A 25,142-nucleotide genomic window follows, 5' to 3' on the forward strand; every position below is an offset into this window, starting at 1 on the left:
ACGAAATGGGAGGAGAGGAGCGCGAAGAGGCGAAGGACCAAGGGCACAGACACTGGAGATGGATGCTGCATAAGCCTGTCCATCACAGTAAGACGGAGGAGAAGACAGTCAACGGGGAGCACGATACCCGGCAAGTGCCTGAGCACTCACCAACAGAGCCGGCCCACACCGTATGCCGCAGAAGATGAAGGAAGGCACAAGGCGGCGAGCACGTGACGGGCAACACGGCGTGGGCTGAGGAACGCGAAGGACAGGAGCAGGAGGCGGAGGGGAGGGTCGGACGGTGCTCTATAATTGGATCGCGGCACGTGAAGACCCTCGTCTGTGTCTGGAAGCGCTCAGTGGTTCTCGCCGCCTTCGTCCCTTGCTCGCCGTCATGTATGCGCCTCTGACGGAGGAGCTGTGCCATTCCCTACCCCAAGCTTACATACATGCGCAGTTACTAGACGCACATCAGCTGCAGGAGGCGCTGGTCAATGGCGTCGTAGGGGGCCTGCATGGGCGGGATGTGCAGGCCAGATGGCGTCCGCACAGAGCCGCACACCTGCTGGCTCAACGCTGCACCGGCACCGGAGCACTCGACGCCACCACCGCTGGCCGCAGCTGCCGACGCGACCAGCCCGTTTGGGTCTCGAAGTCGCTCCTCGTCGTAGTTCGTCAGTTGGAACTCGCTCGCGATGTTGGTGAGGTAGGCAACGCACTTGTCGTTCGGCGGCGTGTACATGCCGAGCCGCTCCATCATCCGCTGGTTCACGGAAAACTCGGCATTCGACATCGACATCTCGACAAACTCGTGACCGAACTTCGACTCAAACATCTTGCGCAGCGCCGCCAGCTCCGGCACCGAGTCACCGATACGCGCGCTCGCCCACAGAACCGACGTAATCGCCTCCTTCAGCTCCGGCGGGCATGCCGAGCTCGGGTCCTTCTTGTTTTTGTCCGTCTTGAGCGGTTTGCTTTCGGCGATGAGCTGCACACGATTCGCCAACAGGTCGAGGAAGAGCGACAGCACCTCGTAGCCTTCGATGTTCACATCCTCGCGGATACAGTTCTCGACCCGAATGCGAGCAGAGTCGTACTTCTCCAGAGCGAGCAACTCTGCAACGCTGCGGCGCTGCGTCTTGACGCTGTTCACCAGCTTGTTCTTCTGCATTCCTAGACGCGTGGTGGCCATGCGGATGTTGGCGCGCACCTTGACCGGGTCAAAGCCTCCGGACGACTTTGTGTTTTTCAGGAAGCCCTTCATTATCGTCGGTTTGGTGGTGTGCCAGTGTGTGAGCGCGTGTCTCTGCAGAGTCGCTTGGCGTGTATATCAGCCGATTAGTCTCGCGCTTCCTGCGGTTGCCGCGCGTCGAGTCGATGGCTGCGCTCCGTGGAACAACAAACAGCAAAGAGCGAGTCTGGCTCGGCGACTGGGCCAGCAGCAGCACAGACACACACGCGAGGGGAGAGGCGATGCAGCCGAGGGCGGGGCAGTGGAAAGGGGAGAGGGCGAAGGTTCAAAGAATGCACAGGAAGCGCAATGTCGCGGCGATGGCAACGCGGGCGGCAGAGAGAGGGGAGTGGGGTCGTGCGTATGTTTACGGCTCTGCGCGTGCGTGCGCATACGCGGAGAGGGAAGAAGCACGGAGGGAGGGGGGAGTCGGGCAGAGATGGAGAGGCAGAGGCATGGGCCACAAAAGTCGAAGCACGACAGTGCTGGGGTGGCACCTGCTCGCGACAGGCAGCTGAAGTGGATGCCCAGCAGCCACGAGATGCCGTGGCGCCTAGAGCGGCGACGTGACGCATTAGCGGAGCACATGAGCCGATGGCGCACGCCTTGCCAAAGAAGGGAGGGAGAGGCGGGCACATGAGTGCTGCTGCGAGACAACTCGATAAGGAGGCACAACAAAACACCTACAGAGCACACACGCACACGCACACACCGCACATCAAGAGAGACTTACCCGCGGCACAGCACAGCGGAAAAAGAGATGTTCAACGTGAAAAGGTCACGCGCAGAGGCAGAGACAGAAGCATAGGCACGTGTGGCCCACACGACTAATCGAAGCGGTTATGGTGATGGTGGTGGTTCGACGTACCCCCGCGTCTGACACCGAGGATCGTCTTTTCGGGTGCATTCGACGGCACGTAGCGCTCCATCGTGGCCGCCGCACGCGCGAACTCCTGCTTTACCTGGTTGAACTTAGCTGGATGCAGGTGGCGACCGAGGTTCAGTCCGCCGGCCCCGACGTCTTCGTACGGGTCTTCGATGCCGAGGAGGTAGCTGAATGTGCCCTGCTTGCTCTGCGGGAAGTTCCAGTTCAAGTCGGAGCGGAGTGAAAGCCGCGGGCGGCTGAGGCTGACAATGTTCTTCTCATAGTTGAAGTGAGCCGCGTAGTAGATGAAGAAGCCGTGCAAGAGCTTGCCGAGCTCGACCGGGTCGCAGTCCCAAAGTGGGGAGAAGTCGGGGAAGCGCGGCATGTGGACTGGATGAGCTAGCGACCACGGGTCGATCCAGGCCAGCTGCCGAGTTGCCAAGAGGTAGTGAACAAACATGACCGTCACCGCGTAGGAGGTGAGCATGGCTGCCGTCCCCAGCCCCACGCCGGAGGCCTTGCCCCACGCCTTCGCGGCCATGGCTGCGTGGCGAGTAGCTGGGGGGCCGTTGTGCAGATAGTGGCGGAGCAGGTAGCTGTTCTTGACGCCGTAAGCCACAAAAGAGATATCCCACTTGTACATGAACATCTCCGGCACGTATCGGAGGTCCAGCATGTCGCGCGTGTAGTCCTCGCGCATGCCCTTGGTCATGATCACCCCATCTGGGAAGAAGCCGACAGCCTCGATGGCTTGCTCGCGCGACGTGCACTGCACCGCGCACCGGCAGCCATACGTCGTCCGCTCCACCCAGATGCCCTCGATATTTTCCCGCCCCATCTTTGTGGCGATGTATTCCAGGTCCTTGGAATCCAGATGGCGGTTGCGTATGTCCCACAGGGTCGTGCGCGACTTGCGGTCCTCCTCCTCCGTCAGCACGGTGTACCGCCCCCGCGCGACCTTGTCGTCGTTGACGTAGCGCAGTTTCACGACAGGGGTGCGAGCCTCCGTGAGGGCCAAGAGATTGTTGCGCAGAAACTGCGGCATGTAGCGCTTGACAACTGACCACAGCTTTTCCGTGCGCTTCGCCTGCACGGAGTGGTCGGGGTACGGGTCGTCGAAGACACAGGCAAGGTCGAGGTCGCTGCCCCACTCCATCTGCCCGTGCGTCACCAACGACCCGCAGCAGTAAATTTTCGCATCCGGCGTCCACTTGTCGGCAAGCATCTGCAGCTGCTGTTGGGCCCGAATGGCCGTGCGAAACATCTGCTCTGGGCCGATCCGCTTGCTGTTCTCCTCCAGCAGCGCGCGACCCCACAGCTCGTAGTGATCCTTCGAAGCAACCAGGTGCGAGGCGTAGCTGACCCCCTCCGACGCCGACGAGGACGCTGCGCTCGGCGAAGATGCAGCGTCAGCCGAACTCGGCGCCGCCACCGCGCTCGAACGCAGCCCGCGCGTGACGGCCACGTAGAGGTACAGTGGAGTAGGGGCGTGCATAGCGACGGCCTATCACTACCTCCCAGAGGCTTCGCATGCGACGCGCGTATATGCGGTCACCTCGGTGCGAAGAAAGGTGCGTGCACGCCTGCGGCCGATAAATGAGAAGACCTCACGCAACACTGTTCCGTGTGGCAGTATGCAGGCTGCGAGAGACAAGTCCGTGGGGAAGAGAGCGGAGACGTTGGAGGGCCCAGCGGCATCAAAGGAGGTGAAGCAGCAAAGAGGGAGACGTTGCCTCGCACACATCGGGGCGCTTTTCCGTCCTCAGGCGTGCTGTGCATCCCGGCCCATGTCGCTCTGAGCTCGTGTGCACATCTGCAATGGCAGAAACTGGAGCTGCCAAGGTCAAGAGCGTGGAACGAAAAGGTGAGGACGGATGTCGCGTGAACACATGTGGCTTACTGCAGCGACGAACGAAGACAGAGAAGGATGCGGACACCCAAGCACACAGACAGCAAGAACGGGTTCGAAATAAAGAGCGGCTGCCACTCTCACGCGCAGGCCTTTACGCACCGTCGCACAGGGCAGGATACGGGCACTCGGCTTTGGTGTGCCGCTGCGTCCGCCCGCGCCGCCATGTGAGGCTCATCCTATCCCCTCGACTGAAGGTAGGCAGTAGCTCGGACAGCGTGTCCGTCCTCTTTTCAGAGATACAGTGCGTCCAGCCGTAGCGGGCCTCCCCAGCTATGACGACGAGGGAGCGTGGGGCTAGGTAGACGCCGACAGGCGCAGCCACCTCTGCCGGTGCATCCCAGCGCGAAAACTCCATTACGGTGTACGAGCCAAGCGACACGATGAAAACTGCGTCGTCGAACGCGTTGTGCGCATCCACGTGGGCGGCAATGCCGCACGCCCCTACCTCGCTGTAGTCGTAGTAGTTCACCGTCAGTTGGTCGCACTCGTGGTCGCCAGGGCGGAAGGGATAATCTCCGTCGATGCGCACGCCCCCGGCAGCCATGTCATTCTGCAGCCGTGCGCGCATCCACACATAGAAAGACGGACGCGCGTTCGTCACGTCCCCCTCCGCCGTGAGCGCATTCACTCCGTAGAGGAAGCGGCGGTTGAAGTGTGCCACGCGGCGGCGCGAGAGATATTCCATCTGTAGCCGCGGACGTCCGTGGTGAAGTTCGTGCCATATGGTCTTCTCCTCATCTGCCGTTACAAAGTCCTCCACAAGGAAGAGGCCGGGAACATCCGGCACAGCTTGTGATGTGCACGTACGTGCTGGCGGCGCTGCCCCGTTTGAGAGCGACTGGGTCGGCCGCGCCCTCGAGGAGCAGTCTTGTGAGCCTCGCTCCTCCTCGGCGGCAGCACACGACAGACTAGTCGAGGATGGAAGCAGCCGCTCAATTCCGACGACCGGCCGCTGCAACAAGTGGGCAACGCGCGAGCGCACGGCAGCGGCGTCACACGGCACCAAGTAGAGGAAGCCGCAGCCCTTCTTTGCAGAGGAAGAGGACGTCGAAGACGATGCCTCCTTCCACAGCGAGGCGTTCGGCAGCACTTGCAGCACCACCACCACCACCACGGATGCTTTGTCGGCTGCCGCGCCGTCAACAGCGGGGGAGGACGCGGGCGAGGTGTGCACCAGCGCCCCCGTTTGGGTGACCTCGTCGTCGCGGAGGTCCGCCCCACTGGGGCAGGAAGACGCTCCTTCGGCAGAGGCGGCAAAGTGCGCCAGCTCCGCCACAGCAACATGCATCACAGAGACACTATGGGACAAGGCCCTTGCCCCCGCACCAGCTCCTTCCACTGCATCGCGGGGCAACTGTAGCGGGACGCTGCACACGACAAAAGGCAGCGTGGAACTGTGCTGCAGCACGCCGTTCGACGGCAACGGCGTGGCAGACGCAGCAGTAGGAGAGGCGCAGGAGCATTTTTGCGGGGTAGCGGCCGCAGCGCAGCGCAGCAGTCCGTGTGCCTCCAGAGTCTGACGAAGGTCATAAGGGGTGCAACCGGCATGGGTGCCGCCGTTTAACGCCACAAAGCCGGTGGCTTGCTCATGGGGCGGGAGGAGGCGCGCCGCGAGAGCGCCGAAGGCGTCTCCATCGTGCGCCTGGATCCCTGCTTCTGGTGCGACGATCCTGAAAAAGCGTGCCAGCCACTTCTTACACGAGATGTGCGTCTTCTTCATCTGCCGCGGAGGCAGCTTTAGGAGAGGGAGAAGGTGGTCGAGTGGATCGCCTGCGAGGGACATGGCGGTGGAGACAATGAAGCGAAAAGAGGCAGCAGAAAATAAGGCTGGAAGAACTTCGAATTCGCGGCGCTATGCGCGTGCGCGAGTCGCGGTGGTAGTGCCGAGCTCACCCGTGTTTGACGACCTCCTCCCTGCTCAACGACAGACAGAGACACTGGCACAGAGAGCAAGAGACACACAAGTAAGCCGTAAGTGTTAGGGAGAGGAGAAGTATGCGAAAGGAAAAAAAAGAGAGCGAAGCACATGAAGTCGGTCTAAGCGTGTGTGCATCCGTGACTCAGCACGGGCACGTCATCACCACCGGCGCATGTTGCGCTGCGAACCTTCTGGATGCACACCAGAGAGAATAGCGGCGGTAGGGGAGCGAGTGTTCGAAGGTTGCAAGCTTGTCGTAGACTCCCCACCTCTTCACCCGCCTCCCGCAGTCTCTCTCACTGACGTGTGCACTTTTGTGAGTGCAATGAGCTGAAGGCCACGCGTAGGAAGAGCACGCGGCAGACAGCTGCGCTGCCGTCGGGTCACAAGACAGAAACGCCCTCACCTCACTTGGTTCGTGTTCTCCAGTGTGACATCACCCGTTGTGTGACAGGGGAACACAAAGGAGTGAGGGAGGAGAGCCGCCGGCGCCGGAAACTCGGGCTGACGGCACGCATACCGTAAAAGGCCGTCGAGGGTGGTTGCGGAGGGAGACGGCGTTGTTAGCGAGAGAGAAAGCACCGCGCATGCAAGAGGCTTGGCCGACGGGCTGACAACGGGAGGTGAAGAGTCGCGCATGCAGCACAAACACTTGCCGCACCTCAGCGTTGTCAATCGCCGTGGCTCACGCACTCTATCAAACGCACCGAGCCATTCCGTTGTGGTGCGCCCGGCTAGCGCCGCTGCCGCTGTTTCTTCTGGCAGGCCGGACAAACACACAGCTCGCAGTACCCGCAGTACCAGGAGCGCAGCTGCAGCACCACATCCGCCTGCCGCCCAATCGGAGTCTCGCAGAAGTGGCAGAGTGCCATTCCCTCGGACATGACAGAGGGGATGCGCTTGGCTATTTCGTAGGTGTTGGCGGCAAAGCGGCCCTGTCGCTTGCAGTAGGGACACTTCATGGGAGCACTCGTCGCCTGCTTCGCCTCCCTGTAGTAGTCCCGCCAGACGTGGTGCTTACTAAGGTGGTCCGTCATCCTCGATAGGCTGTTGGAGGTGGTGTGGGGAGGAGGAGGGGAGGGGGGTCTGAAGGATGAGTACGAGGTGCGGGGGTGGAGACGGAGAGCACACCCTCGTCGTGATGATCGCCTTCCCTCGTCAAGCCACTGCTGCGCCCCCTCCCCCTGTTGGGTGTTGTCGTTGCCGCCCTCTTGTCTTGGCGTAGTGTTCTGTAAGTGCAGTGACGACGGCTCTTCGACGCTCCGCGCGCAAAGGTTAGGCCCCGGCGAAACAGCGGCAGGGAGGCAGAGAGATGCAGCGATGGAAGGAGTGCAGGTGAATCCAGTCGGGATGTAGGAGGGAGGAGGGGGGAGGGAGGGAGAGCTGGTGGTGCTACAAAAAATACTGAGCAAATCCTTTCTTACATGTTATTCGGCCACGAACAAGTCTACCCGTGTGCACGCATGACACAGCCACAGCTCGCCTGACTCTGCCACACTACGGCCTACCTCTGGTCCACTTGGATAAGCCATCCGCTGCTCAACCAAACCATGCGTCTAACGGGCTCCTATTGCCCTTGCTCGCCCGTTCCTCCAGTACGTGCTGCGACATCGGCGCCAGACAGAGACTCGTGTGGACAGCATGCCTTGATCCAAAGCGAGCCGCATCCACGGGTCCTGCTCGAGGGCAAAAGCGGTGGCGCCTGTCTTGCGGGTAGCAGGGGGTGGTAGAGGGGCATGGCGAATAAGCTCAGGGGCGGAAGCTAGCGAGATTCAGGTCAGGACCCTCCGAGGCCCGGCACACTTGCCTGTCTGCCATGCTTCACCCTCTCCGTCTCTTCAGGCCGCGACATTCCACAATCGGCTCCCCGCAGGCTCGTCACATTCAGGTCTGGGGGGACTCGACGGTGCAGCTGGGGATGCCCTCGCCACACTTCCGGCATCTGCGCCTCATCAGCCCACCCGGGCACATCGAGGGCGTGCCGCATGCTTCGCGCACACGCACCTTGCGGCTCACGGGCATGATCCGCTTCGCGCCGTTCCCGCCCACCGCTCTTGCTCATCCGGCCTCTCCATGCACTGTATGCGTTCTGTACGAGACGTGCCGGCTGTGCATCACGGCGCGCGGGCTCTGTGCTCGCAGTTCTGCCCTGTGGGGCCCGCCTCAGCGCGGCGCCGTGGCCGGGAGAGGGGGCTCGCTGCCTTCACTTGCCGCCTCAGGCCATGTCGTAGAGGGGCGTGCCCAGCGGAAGGGACCCGCCGATGAGCATGTGCCGGCGCACAAAAAAACTCACAGCACGGCGCTCCGACGGAGCACGGGGGGTGGGGGCAGCGGTAGACACCCGGCGGGGAAGCCAATGCAGCGCGAGCGGGATGTGCGTGGCCAGGTCACTGCGTGCAAGATCATAGCGCGAAACAAGGTGTATCTGGAGAAACCCGCGAGTCTCGCGCAGCAGCATATCGGGCACAACACCCAGCCGGACCTCATCACAGCAAAACACAGGCGAGGGCGTGAGGGTACCGCAGTTCTAGCGGAGCAGTAGGCAGCACATCACCTGCACCCGTTGTGGTCGCTGCCAGTCGGACGTCGTTGCAGGAATACAAAGTGCGGGCACCTGCCCGTGCGCGACCGGGCGAGCATGACCTCCTGTCGCCTCGTAAGCTCAGCACTCCGGTCCTTCGAATGTGGGACGGCTCCCGCATGCACCTCTTGTCCCAGCGTGCCGAGCCCTGTAGCGCGCGGTTTCGGGGGATGCCGGTCTGGCGTATGAGACCGGTGGCCGACTTCGTGCTCCGTGCAGTGAGCGTCGGCGCCTCCGCCACTGCCGGTTTACGGGAGCCTGTCGACTTTGTCCTTGTGTTCCAACTCGCAATGGCCAGAAACCCACTGAAATGAGAGACGCACGCGGTGGACCACAGTAGCGCCAGCGCGTGCGCCAAGACCTGTCGCACGATTCCGGCCTCCACCCTTCCAGGGGCCGTAGTGAGAGCGGCATGAGGAAGGAGACTGAGTCCGCGGCAACGGCAACCACGCCTGTTTGTGTGCATCTCGGCTCGACATGCTGTCCTCGCCGCAGCCTCTCGAGCAAGCCACCAAATGCTAAGGACGGAGAGAAGAGGCGGTGGGCACCCCCCCCTCCACACACACACAGAATCTCCACGACAGAGCACACGAGGCACAGGTCTTCATGAGGAGAGTGGGCTGGTCCGTGCACACACGGTCTCTCTCCTCCTCCGCGGCTCCTTCCCTCTGCCCAAGAGCCAGCCTATCACCTCACCGCCGTCCAAGAGCCATGTGAATGAGTGTGAGCGTGTGAGGCTTTCGTGGTGCTGTTGCGGCTTGCCGCTTATGACAGGTGTTTCGCTAAAACGAAGAAACACGTGAGCTGCTCTTCGCTTCTTAGATGCGCACAGCTGGCAGAGCAGCGAAGAGACCCAAATGCCAAAACCAAGTGGAGGTGGAAAGAGGAGGGTGGGGTAGGGAGAGTGTCGCACTCTTCTCGGCAATCAGACACGGCGGTGTCGCCGCGGCCGAGCAGTACTGCCGTCGCCGTCATCGAAGTCATCCTCGGTGCCGACTTCTTCGCCATGCATCAAGGACTTCCCCGTCGCATCGTCGTACTCCCAGGGGCGAGCCCGCTTCCACCAGCTTGCAAAGTAGGCTTGGCGCTGAACCGATGCCTCCTCAGGGGTGTCTGCCACGTACAACCAGCCATCCTCGCCACCCTCCGGTACTCCACCCGTACCGCTTCCTTCACTGTGCATCCTCCATGCACCATCGGTAGGCGTAGCCGCCTGCTCTACAGTGGTCTCGTTCGCCTTGGTATCGCCTCCATCCGCCTCTCCCGCCTTGCTTGCCTCGGCCCCCGGTGATTCGGCGGCGGCCGCGGAGGAGGCAGCTAGCCGCTCTTTCCTATTGTTGATCTCACGCAGCGCTTTGCAGGCCGGGTCGAGCTGGATAGGCCGCACATTCCAGTTATGGACTCGCAGTAGCCGCAAGAACACCGTCATTTCGCTGCTGGCCGGCCACGGAATGCGAGTGGGAAGCACAGGCTTGTACTCCTTCATGTCGGCGAGATGCGCGTCCTCGACGGCAGTGTGCGGCCGGCTCGCCGCCCGTGCACGATCGCGCGCCGCGAGGATGTCGTCCAGGGGCGGCATCGCATTCAGATCCACGTCCACGATGTCCGCCGCAATCTTGTGGAACGCAAACACCTCGGCCGCCTCACTAACCGCGCCGCCCCACGCGTCCTGCACCCTTCTGAGGCGTCCACGCTGGTGTGCATTGCCGGCGCCGCCAATGGAACGGTCGTACCCATGATAGGTGGACTGAGCAAGGTACAGGTACGGCCCCGGCGCCAGCGGGGTCGTGACACGACGCTCAGGCGAGAATGCGTCTTCGAGGATGGACTCGCGAGCGCCGCGGCACACCGCCAGCACCGACCCGATGATCTTGCGTATCATGTTGAGCAGAAAGGAGCAGCCCTCAATTTGGAAGAAGAGGAACGGCAGCGCTGTCGTGTTCGGTGACAAGCATGTGGCGGGGGTGGTGCTGGTGCCGGTAGGAGCCGTCGTCGTCGAGGCCGCGAAGCTGCCGCCGTCCGTGTCCTCCGGCGAAGTGGACATTCGTGGCGGGTACCTGAGAAGATTCATGTCGTACTCCGTCCTGCTCTCGCCGTGTACCGGAACTGGCGCCTCGTCAGCAGCTCTGCCCTTGGTCGAGCAGGGGAAGAAGAACAACCGCGGGCACACTTCGCTGCGGTAGATGGCGCGCAGTGCCTCGTCCGTCGTTGGCTGGATAACCTTCGCGCTTACACCAGAACGGTTTGAGTCGATGTCGACGGAGAAGTTGTGGTATCGGCGCGAGCCTGTGAAGTGAGAGCGCAGCACCTGGTTGCACCGATCCGCGTTCGCCTTCAGGTCGCGCAGCCACGACGACGCCGACACCTGCGCATCGGCCGGAGGGGCGACTGCATTCATCTTCTCTAGGTCGACGTACGGGATACTGTACTGGGTTCGTTGCGCCGCGGCCGCCTCCTCCGCCAGCGCTTGCACGTGAGCGAGGCAGCCAGGGTAGTACTTGTCGACCGCGGTCCATGTGTCACATGGGGGCAAGAGAGCGTAGAGCGGCAGCATATAGCGGTACACGCGCCGGTTGCAGCAGTGGCGCGGGATAAAGCTGCCGGAGAGCTGCATGACGTTCGCGACGCGAACCGTGGACGGGAGCTGCCTGTTAAGCTTCTCACAGATGCCCTCAGCCTGCCCCATCTCCTCAAACACCTCCTTGGGAACGAAGAGGGAGACCATGTTTCGAATAGCGTGAACGCCGCGATCAGTGCGGCAAGAGCGCGCAAAGTGGTGATGCTCGCCAGCAGGCCTTCCGCGGACCACCTCCGCGATGATGCCGGCATCCTTCAGTGCTTGGATGAGCACGCCCTCAACTGTGTGGCACGTCGGTGCGTGGGCCTGGATCTGCAGCCCACGAAATCCGCTGCCGCTGTACAGGACGCACAGCCCAATGTGGACGTGATTCTTTGGCGCCTTTCCGACCATCATGCGACGCGGGTCGGGTCGTCGCCGAGCCGTCTTGTCCCTCATTCTTTGTTAGGCACCCCCAGTGGGTGTTGGCCGTGTTGGCGCTCTCCCCCCCCCACTGTGTTGCTCTGCCCCTCTCGGTGCGGCGGCGGCGCGACACCACTCACCACCCTGCAGAGGCGCACGTACAAGGCGCCCGTGGCGCTGTCTCAACCTTGTATTCTTGGAGCAGGAAGGGGGAAGAGGATGGAGAAGGCCGCATGAGCAGCAGCATACATGATGAAGTGGGGAAAAGCAGAGGAAAACGAGAGGAGGTCAGCAAGACGCGAGAGAGTGCGGTGGGGCCCTTATGGCACATAGCGTTCGCAGATGAGAAACGACATCCACCACCCGCGGCAAGCGCGTGCATGAGCCGCTACCATGCCGCGAGGCCGTCACCGTCCCATCCCCATTGTCTGTGAGTCAGCCTCGACGCACGGGGATGCGCACTCAGTTGACCGGGGAGAAAGGGAGGAAAAGGTAGATTGTGAGCACGGAAAGCCGCCTATAGACTGCCGTGTCCAGTTGCCTTCCGATCTATTATGTTTCTATCCTGTTTTTGTGCAGCCGTCTCCGCCCTCACGCGCTGCCACCGCGTTCGGCGGGTACGGGAGTTCACAGAAAGAAAAAATCCGCAGCGCGCTACACGAGCCCAGCGCAGTAAACTCACACGCAGAGACGGGCCTGCTCACGGTTGACGCGCACACGTGGAATACGTTGGTGTGACTGTGTGTGCGTTGTATACGTGGATAGGGCGACGCCGGAGGTACGCGGATGTGATGAGAAGGACGAGGCGCGAGCAAGACACAGAAAAGTCGCCACAGCAGAGAAACAGTCATCGATGATGGCGACAGCGATGGTGGCACATGTATACACACACACACACATTTATAGATAGAATCGGCGCCATCTCTGTGGCATCTGCGTGTTGATCTGCAGGGTGTTGGTGTCCGCGTGTGGCTTTCTCTTTCCCGCTTCCCCTCTGTCGGGGGAAGCAACGGCGAAGAGCACTCACCAGCCCGTGAAGACGGGCATAAAGCCGACGCGTCCGGCGTTGGTGAGCGACTGGGATGGATAGACGGCGAGGATGGAGGGTGCCCTTCACGGCCGCCAAGGTCGAAACACACACGAGAGAGAAAGGCACACCCTCGCACGCGGGAGCTGGAAGCCTTGAACGGAGTACGTACGCCTCAGCTCGCGCTTCCGCTTCGTATTCGATTCCGGTCTTCCACAGCCCGTTCCTCCAAGCGCTTACACTTTCGCACGCTCGACCTGCCGCACAATGGCGTCGATGACCGCCGTCACCGCCTCCACGGTCTGCGACGGAGACTCCTTCACGAAGACACGACCCATATCCTCAGCCAGAGACAAGTTCGGGTCAATCGGAATCGCACCGAGGAACGCCACCTCGTACATCTCCGCCAGTTTTTTTCCGCCGTCCTTTGAGAAGATGTCGGTGCAGTGCGCGCAGTGCGGGCAGACAAAGCCGGACATGTTCTCGACGATGCCGAGGCACCGCAGCTGCAGCTTGTGGCAGAAAGACAGCTCCTTTTTGACATCGTCGGTGGAGACGTCCTGCGGTGTGGTCACGACGACGGCCCCGGAAGGGCGGAAGCTGCGCAGCACCTCGCACAGCGTCAGGTGCTCGTCACTCGTGCCCGGCGGGGTGTCGATGATGAGGTAGTCCAGCGGGCCCCAGTTCACGTCCGTCACAAACTGCTTGATCATGGCGTCCTTCTTTGGGCCGCGCCACACCACCGCGTCCTTGTCGCTCGGAAGCAAGTACGCAATGGACATGACCTTCAAGTCCCCCGATGGCGCCATCGCGCCGGGAGCGGAGCCGGGGCTGCCGGCGGTGGCTGCCTTCGCCTGCGACGACACAGGCATCCACCCCTTCTCCCCTCTGTACACGTCGCGTCCCTCGAGGCCGCATATCTTGGGCACACTTGGGCCGCATACGTCCACGTCCAGCAGTCCCACCTGTTTGTGGTGCACATGCGCCAACGCGAGGGCGAGCTGGCACGCCACGGTCGACTTCCCAACGCCGCCCTTTCCGCTAAGAACGAGAATGATGTTTTTCACCTGGAGAAGCCCCGCGGATGCCACAGGCGCGGCAGCATCCGTACCCCCCGCACCGGAAAGGGGCGCAGCACCCTCTGCTACGGATGGGGATGACATCTGTGTCGTAGGTTTATATCTCCCTCTCTCTCTTTCCCGGCCCCAGGTGTGGGATAGAGGTGGTGGCGGTGGTCGCCGAAGGACAGAAAGACGAGTGGCCGCGAACGGAAGATGAGGAGGACAGGCAGGGGAGTGAGAGTGTGAGTGGAGGAGGCAGGGTGGTTCACTGAAAGGACCGTGCGCCTTTCAACGCGACCGATCCATCACGAACACGTCAGCAGCTATGTACGCATGCACCAGCATGGTTCACCTAACCCTGCTGCACTGCCGCTATGTCAAGGTAGTCGGGGTCAGCTAGCACTGTTTGGTGCCGATCAGCCCACCGCAACGCCACTGCATACAGAGCACGCTAGGTCCACGGTCACGCTCGACATCACCGCAACGCCGCCAGAGCACAAAAGCCAAAGACGGCTGCGTATGTTTGTCGGATCGTCGACACGTGTCTTAGTGAGCTGCTGCACGCGTGATCATCATGGCCGCAAGTCTCTCCGGCGCACTACCAGCCCAGACCTGTCCGCCGACACGACAAGCCCGCAACTAGCGCCCGCGGGCAGGCTGCGGTCTCTTGGCTTCCCCATAAGGAGCGTGGGGCACTGGGCCCTGCGATACCGCGGTGAGGTGGCCGGCATTATCAGGGACTAAGTGAAGAGAATGAATGGCAGCCAATGTGAGGGTGATCATGGTGCCGGTGATAGTGTGCACATGCGTCCGTTTGTGTGAGAGGAGATAAAGCTCGAACAGCGACAGCGGTGATATGGGGCGACTTCGAAAGAGGTGGGAGGGAAGCGATGAAGAGCAGGGAAGGCGGCTGGCCATTACGTAAACCTCGATCTTCTCCCCCTCACCACCACCGCCGGCCCGAGCCTCAGCCGTAGCGTCGGCGGCGGGAGCGCACCGTGTGCCTCAGCTTGCGTTGCTCCTCCTTTTGCAACGCTTCGGTTGTTCTCTTGCTCTTAATCCATAATGCGGCCGCTCCGCTAACGGAGCTTATCCTTACTTTCCTGTGCGAGCGGACGCCCCTCCGCAGGAAGACCCTCACACAAAGATGGGGAGCGGGCATCAGCGCAGCAGGCGGGGAGGGGGTGGAGAGTACGAGGGCAAGAGCGGCGTGACCGCGGCGTTGGCCGGTCACTCTCCCTCCTTGCCACTCCGGTCACTGGTGATGCAGCCCCTGCAGCCCTGCTGCTATGATCGCACGCACAACGGATGAGAAAAACAGACTCGTCCATCGTCGTGAGCACATCGCTACGGGGCTCATCTACTGAGCAGCTGCCACCGTCGTATTCGCCGTCTCCTCCTCCTCGCCCAGACGCTGCAAGGCACTCCAAATCTCCTGCAACTGCCGCCACGCCTCCGTGGGGTGCGTGACATCAACAACGTAATGCTTCATCACAGTGTCCACCGCAGCGCCTTCCCCCGTGGCAGCAGGAGCAGCCATCGCGTACAGGCGCTCCTCATCGTGGCGCATCTTGTCGCGCACCCCCTGTTGCAGGTCGCGCAGGCTGTGATACCCGCACAGGTACATGGCGGTCGACACCGTCGCACTAAAGCCCAACAGCGCAAACGCGGTGCCCCAAAAGAGGGCACGGTAGGCCAGAAGGACATGTTCCCGGGACGGCGGGCGTTGCGGCGACGCTGTTGTCGGTGTTGCTTCAGTCGCCGCAGCAATTTCGTCGTTGGCAGACCCAAAAAACAAGGCCTCCAGAGGGCCCATCATCTTCTGAGACAGTGACGATGGTGCCGAGGAGGCCGTGGTGGCATCTGCACGCTCGCCGCTCGTCTCGCTCCGTCCAGCGACGCCGTTCGCCCCCAGCGCCGATTGGTGTGGGATGTACATCCGCTCCAGCTCCAGCGCATCGGGCAGCTGCGCTCGCAGCTCCTGGAGCGTAGGAATCATCTGCACAACCTCTCTCGCACTCGGCACGTTTTGCTCATTCACTTGTGCGGGGCTCATCCGGAATTGTGTGCTGCTGCGGAACCCCTTCGCCGTCTGCGCAGGAGGGTTATGAGAAGGCGACGAATCAGCCGCGCCTGCCATGGTACCCTCGCACCTGGCAGATGTCGCTGCTGCAGCATCCTCCGCTGTGGCCACGCCCATAGAAGACAATGAAAGCGGCGAGGAAGGAGGGTTCGCTGCAAAGGTGCGCTGCGGCTCCACCATGGCAACACTGGCGCGGCGCACATGCACAGCCCGCGTGCGTGGCGCACGGCGCACCCCCGCTACGGCGTTCATCGGGAACCGCACCAACGCCTGCATGTCGATTGGTGAGTTGATGGATGAGTCTGTATCCGTCTACGTAGAAAAGGAGATCGGGATGAGGGCAGCACCGTGAGAGCGACAAGGAAAAAGGGGCATGAGGAGTACAGAGACCATCAGAGAGAGATGGAGAGTGAGGTCGTCGGACACGGCGGCATAACTGCAAACGTGAGACCGTGCAACACCGCTTCGATGAAGGAAATATGACCGAGACAAGGAAACAACAGCAGGGATGCCGTTACGTCGAGGCCCATAGAGGAGCGTCCGTGCTGATGGGAAGCGGGCAGAAGAAGGGGTCGATTGCGGGACGAAAACTTGCCTCTCGTCCCAACATCGTCCCGGTAGATGCACGCGCGCGCACCGCAAAAACGTGACAGCAACGAGTCCCTCAAAACGCGTTCACTTTTTCTTCTCTACGTGTCACGTGTCACGTACCACACACACACACACACATGCATAGAGACACGCTCTCCGCCACGCACCCCCTACATCGCCTTAACTTCGTGTAATGCTCGGCAAGACAAAGGAGAAGGCGCACGCCAGCACTGGCAGTTGCGAAACTGTCATAGACGTGCAGGCCCGTGTATACGCGAGCGATGGAAGGAATAGGAAAAGACAGCAGTGAGAAAGGGGGGCGGTGAAGAAACGAAACGGAACAGACGCAGGTGTACACAATGCAAGAAAAGCACACACACACACACACATAATGGGATTGAGAAGGAGCGCCCACCGCGAGGAAGAAGAACCTGTAGAGAGATGCAACGATCGCGCGCCGCCTATCCGGGGCACACGCAGACAAGCAGCAATATGCTTTGGAGGCAGCCTCGGTGTTCTCATGCACCGCGTACTCAGCACGTCGACCCACGCTGCCAAGGATGAAGGCCTTGCTGCCCACCGTCCTCGAGAGCCCGTGCCGTCTGCCTATCTGCGAAGCAAACACCTCGCGTACGCCCGACTGCCGGCTGGTGAGAGGTGCAGGCAGTCGTCGAACACGCGCGACACCGTCTTGGCGTCAAAGGTGCCGTTGATCGCAGCCTCACCCTGCGCGGAGAGCACTTCGTAGTAGCAGTTGTAGGTGAACGAGGAGGAACTGAACTGGTTGTGCTTCTCAAAGGACGTACGGGCGATACCACGGTCACCGGCAATGAGATCAGATGCGATGCGGCCGTATATCCGGCAGGCCTGTTCGCACGGCCGCAGGGGCGCGGACGGGGCGGTGGCGTTGGCAGAAGTGCAGAACGCGGCAGCAAACGAAGAAGTATTACCGAGTGCCGGGGCCCTGTCCGCCGTTGCATTAGTTGCCGTAATGATGGAGAGCTCCTCACGCTGGCCTCCCAGCACCTCCGCTGTGAAAGCCCACGCGGGCAGCCGGGACTCGTATTGGAGGTAGTACACCCCGTGCACATTCCTCAGAAACTTCCTACACGTCATCAAGTAGCGCGTGACGGCGCCCCGCACGTACTCGTGTCCCAGAGAGAGCTGCGCTCCAGCATCCCGCGGCGTCTGCCACACGCTGCGCACGCTCGCCAGCGGATGGGCAATGGTTCCCACCACCACTACCAGCGCATCGCACTGCTTCGACGACGGCGGCGCTGCACTGGCGGCGCGCTCATTACTGAAAGCCGCCAATTTGGTGTACAGGTTGGGAAAGTAGCGCGGCAGCTGTGAAGCATCATCCACCTTGCTCACCGGCAATGCCGCATCGACCGCCTCCTCCCAGGTGGTGTAGCTGAAGTTGCCTAGCCCATCCACCGCGGGCAGCGGCACAACATCGTTAACCACCATGTAGCGCGTCTGATTACGAGGGACATCGAAGATCGCTCGCAATGATGCTTTCTCCCTGAACAGCTCCGTGAGGCTTGTCCGCGGATCGTCTCCTGTGTTGTCTGATGCGAAGCGGGGCGCAGCAAGGGTTAGCCGCACCGCACGCTGAAACTCGCCAGAGTCGATCTGCCTACGCAGCTCGTCAGCCATGTACTTGCTAATATTCTCGCCTCTCCTCGACACCACAGATGGGCCCACCTCTACCAGCGCTATCAGTACAAGCGCGTTGCCCTTGCCTACGCACGAGCTCGCCAGTGAAACGCTTGTCGGTGTGATAACAGATGATCGGCACCATTCACTTGAGCACTTGTACGCGAGCCTGCCGATGCACATGGATCGCCACCCGTTGTTCTGGCACTGGAGCCGATCTGCACAGAGGCACAGGACGAAGACTGCCAACATCAGCAGTGCCACCACACGATTCGTGAGGTAAGGTGCCTCGTTGACCATTATGACGGCTACTCGACGGGGTTCGAATTCAAATCGCCCGGCAGCCTCGGGAGCCTTTTTGCATTCCCCGCACAGGCGCACACAGGCACCAAGGGAGCGTGGATGTTATTACACTTGCGTAGGAAAGAGCGACTGTGAACGTGTTTCGCCACCCCATGTGTGTGTGAGGGGAGAGGGAAGGGGGGCACCCGTGTCGGAGTAGCGATGTCACTGAAGCAAAAAAAAAGTGTGGCCCGTGTGCGTGTTGTTTGACGAGACACCAGCCGGTTGCCGAAAGAAAGGGCGAGAGGGAGAGGTGATGAGAGAGGTGAGACACAGCCTTACTTCTCGGCTGCAGGAGGACAGGTAGGCAAAGAGGGGTGGTGGGGGAAGGTGGTGCGTTACTGCCATGAAGGTCTTCGCGGAAGAAAGTGCGAGAGTGAATGGGATCGAAGAAGGAGCAAGGTAACCCGAGACGGAGAACCAAGCCACGCCGGCAACAAGAAGCGGAAGTCCTCTCGACGGCGCCCATCCTCTGCTGAGCCGTGCACATTCCGTCTGCAGGCTCATCTACGCATCCGCAAGAATCGGGTCCGTTTCTACGGGGGGGGAGCAGAGCTGCGCCTCTTCCTTCGTCCCCTTTCTGCACTCTCCATTTCTGTGTGCGCTTTTTGCTGGTGCTGCTGCCCTTTCCGCTTCTTTCGGGAGGCACCTTTCCATTTGGCTGCTTCGTTAATCCCTTTGTGCTTCCCGAGCGCGGCGGCAGGGCGGCGAGTGCCGTCCACGGAGGCGCCCGTCGCCTCCCCTCTGGCAATCGCGTTTCGCTCTCTCATGCCTTTCTTTATTCCCCCTTCGGCCACACACACACACACACCTGTGTGGGGAGGGTGGGGTGCGTGGCCACCTCGCCGCTTCGCATGAGGAAGGGCGGTGAAGAGACGCACAGCCAGTCAGGCAGCGAGGGCGAGACACAGAAAGAAAGGGGGAGAGAGAAAACAACGCCAAGGACGCTCCACTAAGGTCACTACGACACCGCACGCACGTCGTCGTACGTCGCGCTTCCGTGCGTTTTGGTGCTCCCGTTATTTCCTTTTACTTTTCCGTTTTTTGTTAAGGGTCATTTCGGATCGGCTGGTGACGGTGTCCTAACATGGATGTCGCCACCGCGGCTGCCGCGGTCCGGCCCCCTCCTCCGCCACTCCTCAGCATAAAGAGTCGTCTGTTGGGGAGGGTTGGGGCGCGAAGAACGCGTCTTGTCGGGGGCGTTGTGCGCACCGCGCCGTCCTCCACCTTTTGCGTCGCCCTCATTTCCGTTGTTTTACTTCGTATGCGTGGCACGCTTCGCCACCGCTTCGCTGCTATGAGGAACCCGGCACCCAGCGCAACGCACGTGAATGCGAGGCCCCTGTCACGCCGCCATGCACCCCTCCACGACACAGTTCGGCCCCTCTAAGAGGCTGCGGGGACATGAAGCGGACGGCACACAGAGGCGCCATAGCGCCATCGTAACATGCACGTCGACAACTCTACGAGAAGAGCATGAGGAAGGCGAGCATCAGCGCGAACAGGCCAATGGCCTCCGTCAGGGCGAAGCCGAGAATGGCGTAGTTGAAGAGCATCTTGGTCAGGTTGGGCTGGCGAGCGCAGCCTATCAGCAGGCAGCCAAAGATGGCACCGATACCCAAGCCAACACCACCGAGGGCGATGGCGGCGAGACCGGTGCCGACGTAGTGCAGGCCCTGGACGGAGAGGGCGACAGTGGAGGCCTGGCGAGGGGCAACCACGAGCGCACTGGAGGCGGCCGCCGCGCGACGGGCGACGGGCTGAGCAATGGCGCGGCGCATCATTTTCGGACCGAGTAAGGTGCAGTTGTTGTGCGAGAGGGAACGAGACGAGGCGTGTGGGGAGAGCGAAGAAGACCAACTACAAGCGTGCTATGGGTTCCTGGAACGAGAAAGCGAACGACGAGGTGGGACTGACAGATACTTCAAGAGGAACGGCCACGCGGAGGAGAAGGTGCAGTTCACAACGTTCCCGTTGTGGTGGTGGGTAACACAAGTGGTGGCACAGCGCACATCGTGAGGGAGTGGGTCGGCAGATGGAAGACGGGGGAAGAGCAGGTACGTGTGCGAGAGGGCGTGCGAGCGAAAGAGAAGCACGAAGGCGTCTTGCATGAGCATCGGGTGCGAGAGGTAATAGAACAGTCACGCGACCGCAGCAAGGGAAGAGGAAGGGCATAGGAAAGCGAAAGAGCACATGGAAAGCACCCGCTGCGTCGGTGTGCAGCAGAGTCGTGGCAGTGCTATAGCATTACGAATCAGCACGTGCGGGTGGGCTGAGGGGTACGTTGGGTATCACGTCCCTCAGCCCACCCTCCCCCTACTCGCTGTCAGCAGCCTACCATGGGGTACCTGGCCACAAACAGCCTGCAACATCAGCCCTGCTACTACGTGTAGTGTGCGAATTTATGCGTGTGCGTCTGCCCCCCCCTCCTTGCTCGCGGCTTTACGCGCATCACTGGGTTTATCCTCAGACACCGAAGGAGATGGTGGTACCGCGCGAGAACGACGTCAGTCCTCCTCAGCGACAGCGCCATCGCCACCTTTCCTTTTTAGGGGGACGACGAGTACCACAAGGATTTGCATTTCACCGACTACCCCACCGCATATCCCCTCCCTTCCCCCATCCCACACACACACACACATTTCCACAATGTGCAACCATCCGCCCACGCTCCACATGTTACTGAGAGCGACCAAGGATGCTGGTGTGACGGCACACAGGAGAGGGACTGAGCGCCAATTGTGGAACAGCGGGGCGAAGACGGAGAGCAGCTCACGGAGGCGCTGAACGCTGAGAAAGGAGGAATGAGAAGGGATCGTGCAAGCGCCTGAGCGTTGTCAAGGCACCCATGATAACAGCTCAAGAGAGAAGGGCGGCGAAGGCGCGCATGACGCGTGCAAAATGGGGGGACCCCTGTGGAATATCCTCGTCGCCCAACAGCTCGAGCAGCATCTCCGGTGCAGCGCGGTCCTCCGCATCCTCGTCGTCAGCGCCCGTCACGGACGCGGTAGAACCGCCCGTTGCCGCGACGCCCTCCATGGCCCGCTGCACCATCGCCAGATCATCACCTGCGAGTGGGGCTGCGGAAGTCCGGCACAGCACTTCCAGCAGACGCGCCAGCGCACGACTTACTAAGGTGCTCGGTGACACGTCCAGCAGCAGCACTAACTGTTCCAGGAGCTGCGAGTAGGTGCCACTTGGGGCACACGACTGCACTGCAGCGTGCACATGAACGGCAAGCTGCTGCTGCTCCTCGCCGCCGGTGGCAGACGCGAAACTCAGGGCAAGGACCATGGCCAGCGGCATCGTGTATTGCTCCGACTGCACGTCGCTGGATAGAACCAGCGCCTGCGCCGCGTGCTGGCAAAGCAGCGCACTAAGCGGGCCTGCACTCGTGCGCCCCACGGCGAACGTGGCCGCTGCAACGGCACTACAGAGCTCTGCAGAGAGGCTCTCGCGCAGCATCGTCATCCATGCCTCCAGGTGCGCTGGCGACACCACCTCCTCCGCCCCGTCTTGCCGCAAAAGGAGGAGGGTGTAAACCACGCGGAAGACGAGCGGTAGCATGCCAAAGTCCCTCGTCGTGTGCTGCAGCGCCATCTGCAGTGCTTCTGCCGCAGCGGGGGAGAAAAAGGTTCGGGAAGATTGGGCCATTACGAGGAACAGCTCCCATGCGTTGTCCTCCACCCACGCCGTCGCGGCGCTCGTCGGCGACGTGCACGGCACAATGACGCAAGGCAGCAGCGACCAGATCACAGCGTCCGAGTCGCCATGGCGGAGGCTGCTGCCGAGGCACTCCAGCAGCATGTTCAACGAGCTCAGCGAATCTGCGCCGCCTTCGTCATCGCCGATCTCATCCGCGTCTACGCCGAGCCCTGCGGCACCCGTTCCGCCCGCATTGGCAGCCCGCGACTCGTAGGACTCGATGACGGCCAGCGCAGGGGGAAGGAAGAGCTGCACGAGAGCATCGCCCTGACTCTGAAGAGCACCTTTCTCAACGAGCACATGCACCAGCCCCGCCAGGCCCTTGATGGTGGTCGGGCTCTGCACGCGAGACAGCAGCTCCTGCACCGTGCGCAGCACCGTGTTCACCATGGTGGGCGGCACGTCCGACAATGTAAAATGATTGTCTGAGACGAAGTTCTCTGTCGATTTGAGCGCAACCAACACCAAGACAACGCTCTGAGTGGCAACGGCGTGCTGCAGCACCGTCTCCAGGGCGGAAAGAACTGCACGCCGGTCCTCCGTGCCGGTCACCGACTCACACCACATGCCCACCAACCACACCACACGGCGGGCAACGAACGGGGACGTCTGCGCCAGGGTGGCGGGGTCGAGCAAGGGCAGCAGCTTTCCGCGGAGAAAGCCGAGGTAGGAGGAGGTGTCCTCGGAGGCCATGGTGTAATAGCCGATGCCGATCGCGTGTAGGGCCGCGGTTACAGGGCCCACATCTCCCTCCTGGAGCAGCTGGTTCACAGCAGCCCAGGCCGCCGCAAGGCTCGGGCCGGCGCAAGCTGTCGAGCCGGTGAGAGCCAGAAAGAGCTGCTCTGCGCAACTCATCGTGGAGGTCTCGTCATCCATGTCCACATCCAACCCCGCCGCCACCTGCTCCGGGTGCCTCGACCACTCCGATAGTGCCTCCGGCGTCGTTGTATCCGCCAGGTACGCGCTGACGATGTGCTGCAAGAAAGGGGCGAAGTACATAGAGGTGGTGTAGCACTGCAGGCAGTGCGCGATGAATGCATCGCCGTCTTCGGCGCTCAATAAGGAGGTGAAGAAGCGCAGCGCTCGACACACCGCCTTTTCGGAGACCACGTCGCCAACAGGGCTGCTGACGACGGCTGACAGTAGTCGGAAGATGGAGTGCTCAGGCGTGTCATGCGCAGACGACGGTGTCGACGCGGATGGCGCTGCTGCCGCCGCCTCATCAGCGAGCACAAAGAACGAAATGCCGAGCTCATGGAGGCGGCTCGGAAAGAACACGACGGTTGCCTCGTGCGTCTTGAGCGCGTACTCCAGCAGCCGCTGCCGCCTTTCGGCGTTCGGCGAGTCTGGCGCGTCCTGCCCCAGTCCCGCCGCAAGCCGCCACGTCGCTGCTAAGAAGAAATGGCAAAACGCCGGATCGAAAACGCCGCGGCCAAATGTGCGCAGACTGCACTTGAAGAGGTACAGGCACAGGTCGTGCGCCTCGAGCATGCCTGTCTCGCTCGGGAGAAGTGAGAAGACGCCCGAAAGTGGCGCCACACAGGCGCGGCACACGCCTTCGAAGACGTTGCCAATGCGGCAGCCTTGCATTTCTTTGAGAAAAACGTGCAGGTAGAGGAGCACGTATGTGGCACGCGCGTGCGACTGCGCCGCGGTGGCCTTCTCAAGCTCCGACACGTAGGACGTGACTACATGCTGTATGGCGAGCGGCAGAGCACCGAGCTGGGCCCTGCGAGAGCCGCGCTTCGCCATCAGAGCAACTATGCGGCTCACCTTTCGCGCCAGCAGAATAGGCGGGTTCGCCTCAGCGAGGAGAAGGCGGACGTACGATTCCAGAAACCGCTCCTGCGTTTCCTTGGGCACCGCATTGTGCCACGACTCGTCCAAAAACGCGATGACAAGCGTGCAGAGGAAGAAGCGCAGCTCCGCCTGGAGCTGCTGAGACGCGATACCATCGTAGGTGTGCTGAAGAAACACCTCTGGCTCCCGCTCCTGCAAGTCGCGCAGCTGCGCCGCGGCCTGCTTGCGCGCTGCGTTGTCCACCGAGCTCCGCAGCACTTCAAAAAGCGCGTCCATCGTCGAACGCGTCACTCCAGACGTGTTCGCGTGCATCTCTTTTACTGGACGGAAGCAGGGGGGCGCACGAACACACGCGGAGGCCAGACATGGACAAGCAAGAGAAAGCCCTGATGACGCAGATGCAAGCGGTGAGAGTGGATCGTGAAAGAGGTGCGACCCGGCGCGCGCACAGGGCGGAGCGAGGGGTTGAACGCGATTGAAGGAAGAAGATGAACAGATGGAGTTTCAGAAAGGCCGCAGCAAAGTAGAGTAGACGTGCCAGAAGCTACCGAGGCAGCGAACGAAGGACGACACGAGCCTGTCGCCCGTAACAGCGCAACTGTGCAGAGGGAGGGGCGAAGCGCCCTGGGCATCTTGCCATGGTTCACTAGCGTGTCCACTTCGAGCGAGCCTGCGCCCGCGACAACTGCTTCCCTGCTCTTGCTGCGGTTGTTAGCTTTCTTCGCTCGAGGAGGAGAGGAGGGCTTTGTGTCGCTGGACGCTTCACTGCACTCCCGCAAGAGAGTGCGCATGCCCTTCTCTCGTTGCTTTAAGTAGGGGGTGGGGGAAAGCAGTCAGGCGATGTTATGGATCTCCGTGGCGCACACCCAACACGCACTGATACGCAGACAAAGTCACATGAGAGGGCCGGTGCGCCGCAGGCATGCGCTTGTGTGGTCGAATCAACAGCACCACCCGCGCACAACGTTCTTCGCGTGGGTCTGCAACCAGATCTGCACGTCAGCTCGCGAACAAGGGGAGAGGAAGGGAGGGGAGGGAGGACGTGGAGATGTATGTCTGCCTCTCGACGCGTCTGAAGAGCGTTTGTCTCCCCACCGAGTCCACCCGGTGCCATTCAACGCGACTCGAACGGCCCCCCTCCCCGCGCCACTCCAGCCCTGGACCTTCACAGACCCGTCCCGTGTGTGGTGCCCATGCAGCCGTAGACACACGCGCGCTACACCAGCGCGCCGGCCCGATCATCGAAGCACCGCCTCGGCCTCATACTCTGTCCACTCACACCTCGGCCCCCGCAGGTCGCCTCGCAGCCGCTCACGTGATGCCCAGTCGCCACCTCGCGCATCCCTCCCCGCCCCTCCCCCTCGCGGTGGCTCAGCCTCCCCACACCGGTGTGGGGCGTGTGTGG

General features: G+C 61.7%; 10 protein-coding genes across 10 annotated transcripts; all 10 read right to left on the reverse strand.

Moving 5' to 3' along the window:
- Window positions 1-442: 442 nt before the first annotated feature.
- Window positions 443-1,246, reverse strand: LDBPK_260370 (hypothetical protein, conserved; the record flags this gene model as incomplete). The annotated part of the gene is made up of 1 exon (XM_003861578.1): window positions 443-1,246. One exon carries the CDS (start codon window positions 1,244-1,246, stop codon window positions 443-445), a length of 804 nt encoding a protein of 267 aa, XP_003861626.1.
- Window positions 1,247-2,040: 794 nt separating this feature from the next.
- LDBPK_260380 (RNA editing 3' terminal uridylyl transferase 2) lies at window positions 2,041-3,573 on the reverse strand (the record flags this gene model as incomplete). Its single annotated transcript, XM_003861579.1, has 1 exon — window positions 2,041-3,573. One exon carries the CDS (start codon window positions 3,571-3,573, stop codon window positions 2,041-2,043), a length of 1,533 nt encoding a protein of 510 aa, XP_003861627.1.
- A 508-nt stretch (window positions 3,574-4,081) lies between these two features.
- On the reverse strand, window positions 4,082-5,773 carry LDBPK_260390 (hypothetical protein, conserved; the record flags this gene model as incomplete). The annotated part of the gene is made up of 1 exon (XM_003861580.1): window positions 4,082-5,773. The coding sequence occupies one exon, from the start codon at window positions 5,771-5,773 to the stop codon at window positions 4,082-4,084; it is 1,692 nt and encodes a 563-aa protein (XP_003861628.1).
- An 869-nt stretch (window positions 5,774-6,642) lies between these two features.
- Window positions 6,643-6,945, reverse strand: LDBPK_260400 (hypothetical protein, conserved; the record flags this gene model as incomplete). The annotated part of the gene is made up of 1 exon (XM_003861581.1): window positions 6,643-6,945. One exon carries the CDS (start codon window positions 6,943-6,945, stop codon window positions 6,643-6,645), a length of 303 nt encoding a protein of 100 aa, XP_003861629.1.
- Window positions 6,946-9,414: 2,469 nt separating this feature from the next.
- LDBPK_260410 (pseudouridylate synthase-like protein) lies at window positions 9,415-11,505 on the reverse strand (the record flags this gene model as incomplete). Its single annotated transcript, XM_003861582.1, has 1 exon — window positions 9,415-11,505. The coding sequence occupies one exon, from the start codon at window positions 11,503-11,505 to the stop codon at window positions 9,415-9,417; it is 2,091 nt and encodes a 696-aa protein (XP_003861630.1).
- Window positions 11,506-12,732: 1,227 nt separating this feature from the next.
- On the reverse strand, window positions 12,733-13,659 carry LDBPK_260420 (nucleotide binding protein-like protein; the record flags this gene model as incomplete). Its single annotated transcript, XM_003861583.1, has 1 exon — window positions 12,733-13,659. The coding sequence occupies one exon, from the start codon at window positions 13,657-13,659 to the stop codon at window positions 12,733-12,735; it is 927 nt and encodes a 308-aa protein (XP_003861631.1).
- Window positions 13,660-14,917: 1,258 nt separating this feature from the next.
- Window positions 14,918-15,916, reverse strand: LDBPK_260430 (hypothetical protein, conserved; the record flags this gene model as incomplete). Its single annotated transcript, XM_003861584.1, has 1 exon — window positions 14,918-15,916. One exon carries the CDS (start codon window positions 15,914-15,916, stop codon window positions 14,918-14,920), a length of 999 nt encoding a protein of 332 aa, XP_003861632.1.
- A 921-nt stretch (window positions 15,917-16,837) lies between these two features.
- On the reverse strand, window positions 16,838-18,190 carry LDBPK_260440 (hypothetical protein, conserved; the record flags this gene model as incomplete). The annotated part of the gene is made up of 1 exon (XM_003861585.1): window positions 16,838-18,190. One exon carries the CDS (start codon window positions 18,188-18,190, stop codon window positions 16,838-16,840), a length of 1,353 nt encoding a protein of 450 aa, XP_003861633.1.
- A 1,913-nt stretch (window positions 18,191-20,103) lies between these two features.
- On the reverse strand, window positions 20,104-20,349 carry LDBPK_260450 (ATPase subunit 9, putative; the record flags this gene model as incomplete). The annotated part of the gene is made up of 1 exon (XM_003861586.1): window positions 20,104-20,349. One exon carries the CDS (start codon window positions 20,347-20,349, stop codon window positions 20,104-20,106), a length of 246 nt encoding a protein of 81 aa, XP_003861634.1.
- Window positions 20,350-21,091: 742 nt separating this feature from the next.
- Window positions 21,092-24,049, reverse strand: LDBPK_260460 (hypothetical protein, conserved; the record flags this gene model as incomplete). The annotated part of the gene is made up of 1 exon (XM_003861587.1): window positions 21,092-24,049. The coding sequence occupies one exon, from the start codon at window positions 24,047-24,049 to the stop codon at window positions 21,092-21,094; it is 2,958 nt and encodes a 985-aa protein (XP_003861635.1).
- Between the last annotated feature and the right edge of the window lie 1,093 nt (window positions 24,050-25,142).

Source organism: Leishmania donovani, chromosome 26 (assembly GCF_000227135.1).
Source record: "Leishmania donovani BPK282A1 complete genome, chromosome 26".
Taxonomy (NCBI): Eukaryota; Euglenozoa; class Kinetoplastea; order Trypanosomatida; family Trypanosomatidae; genus Leishmania; species Leishmania donovani.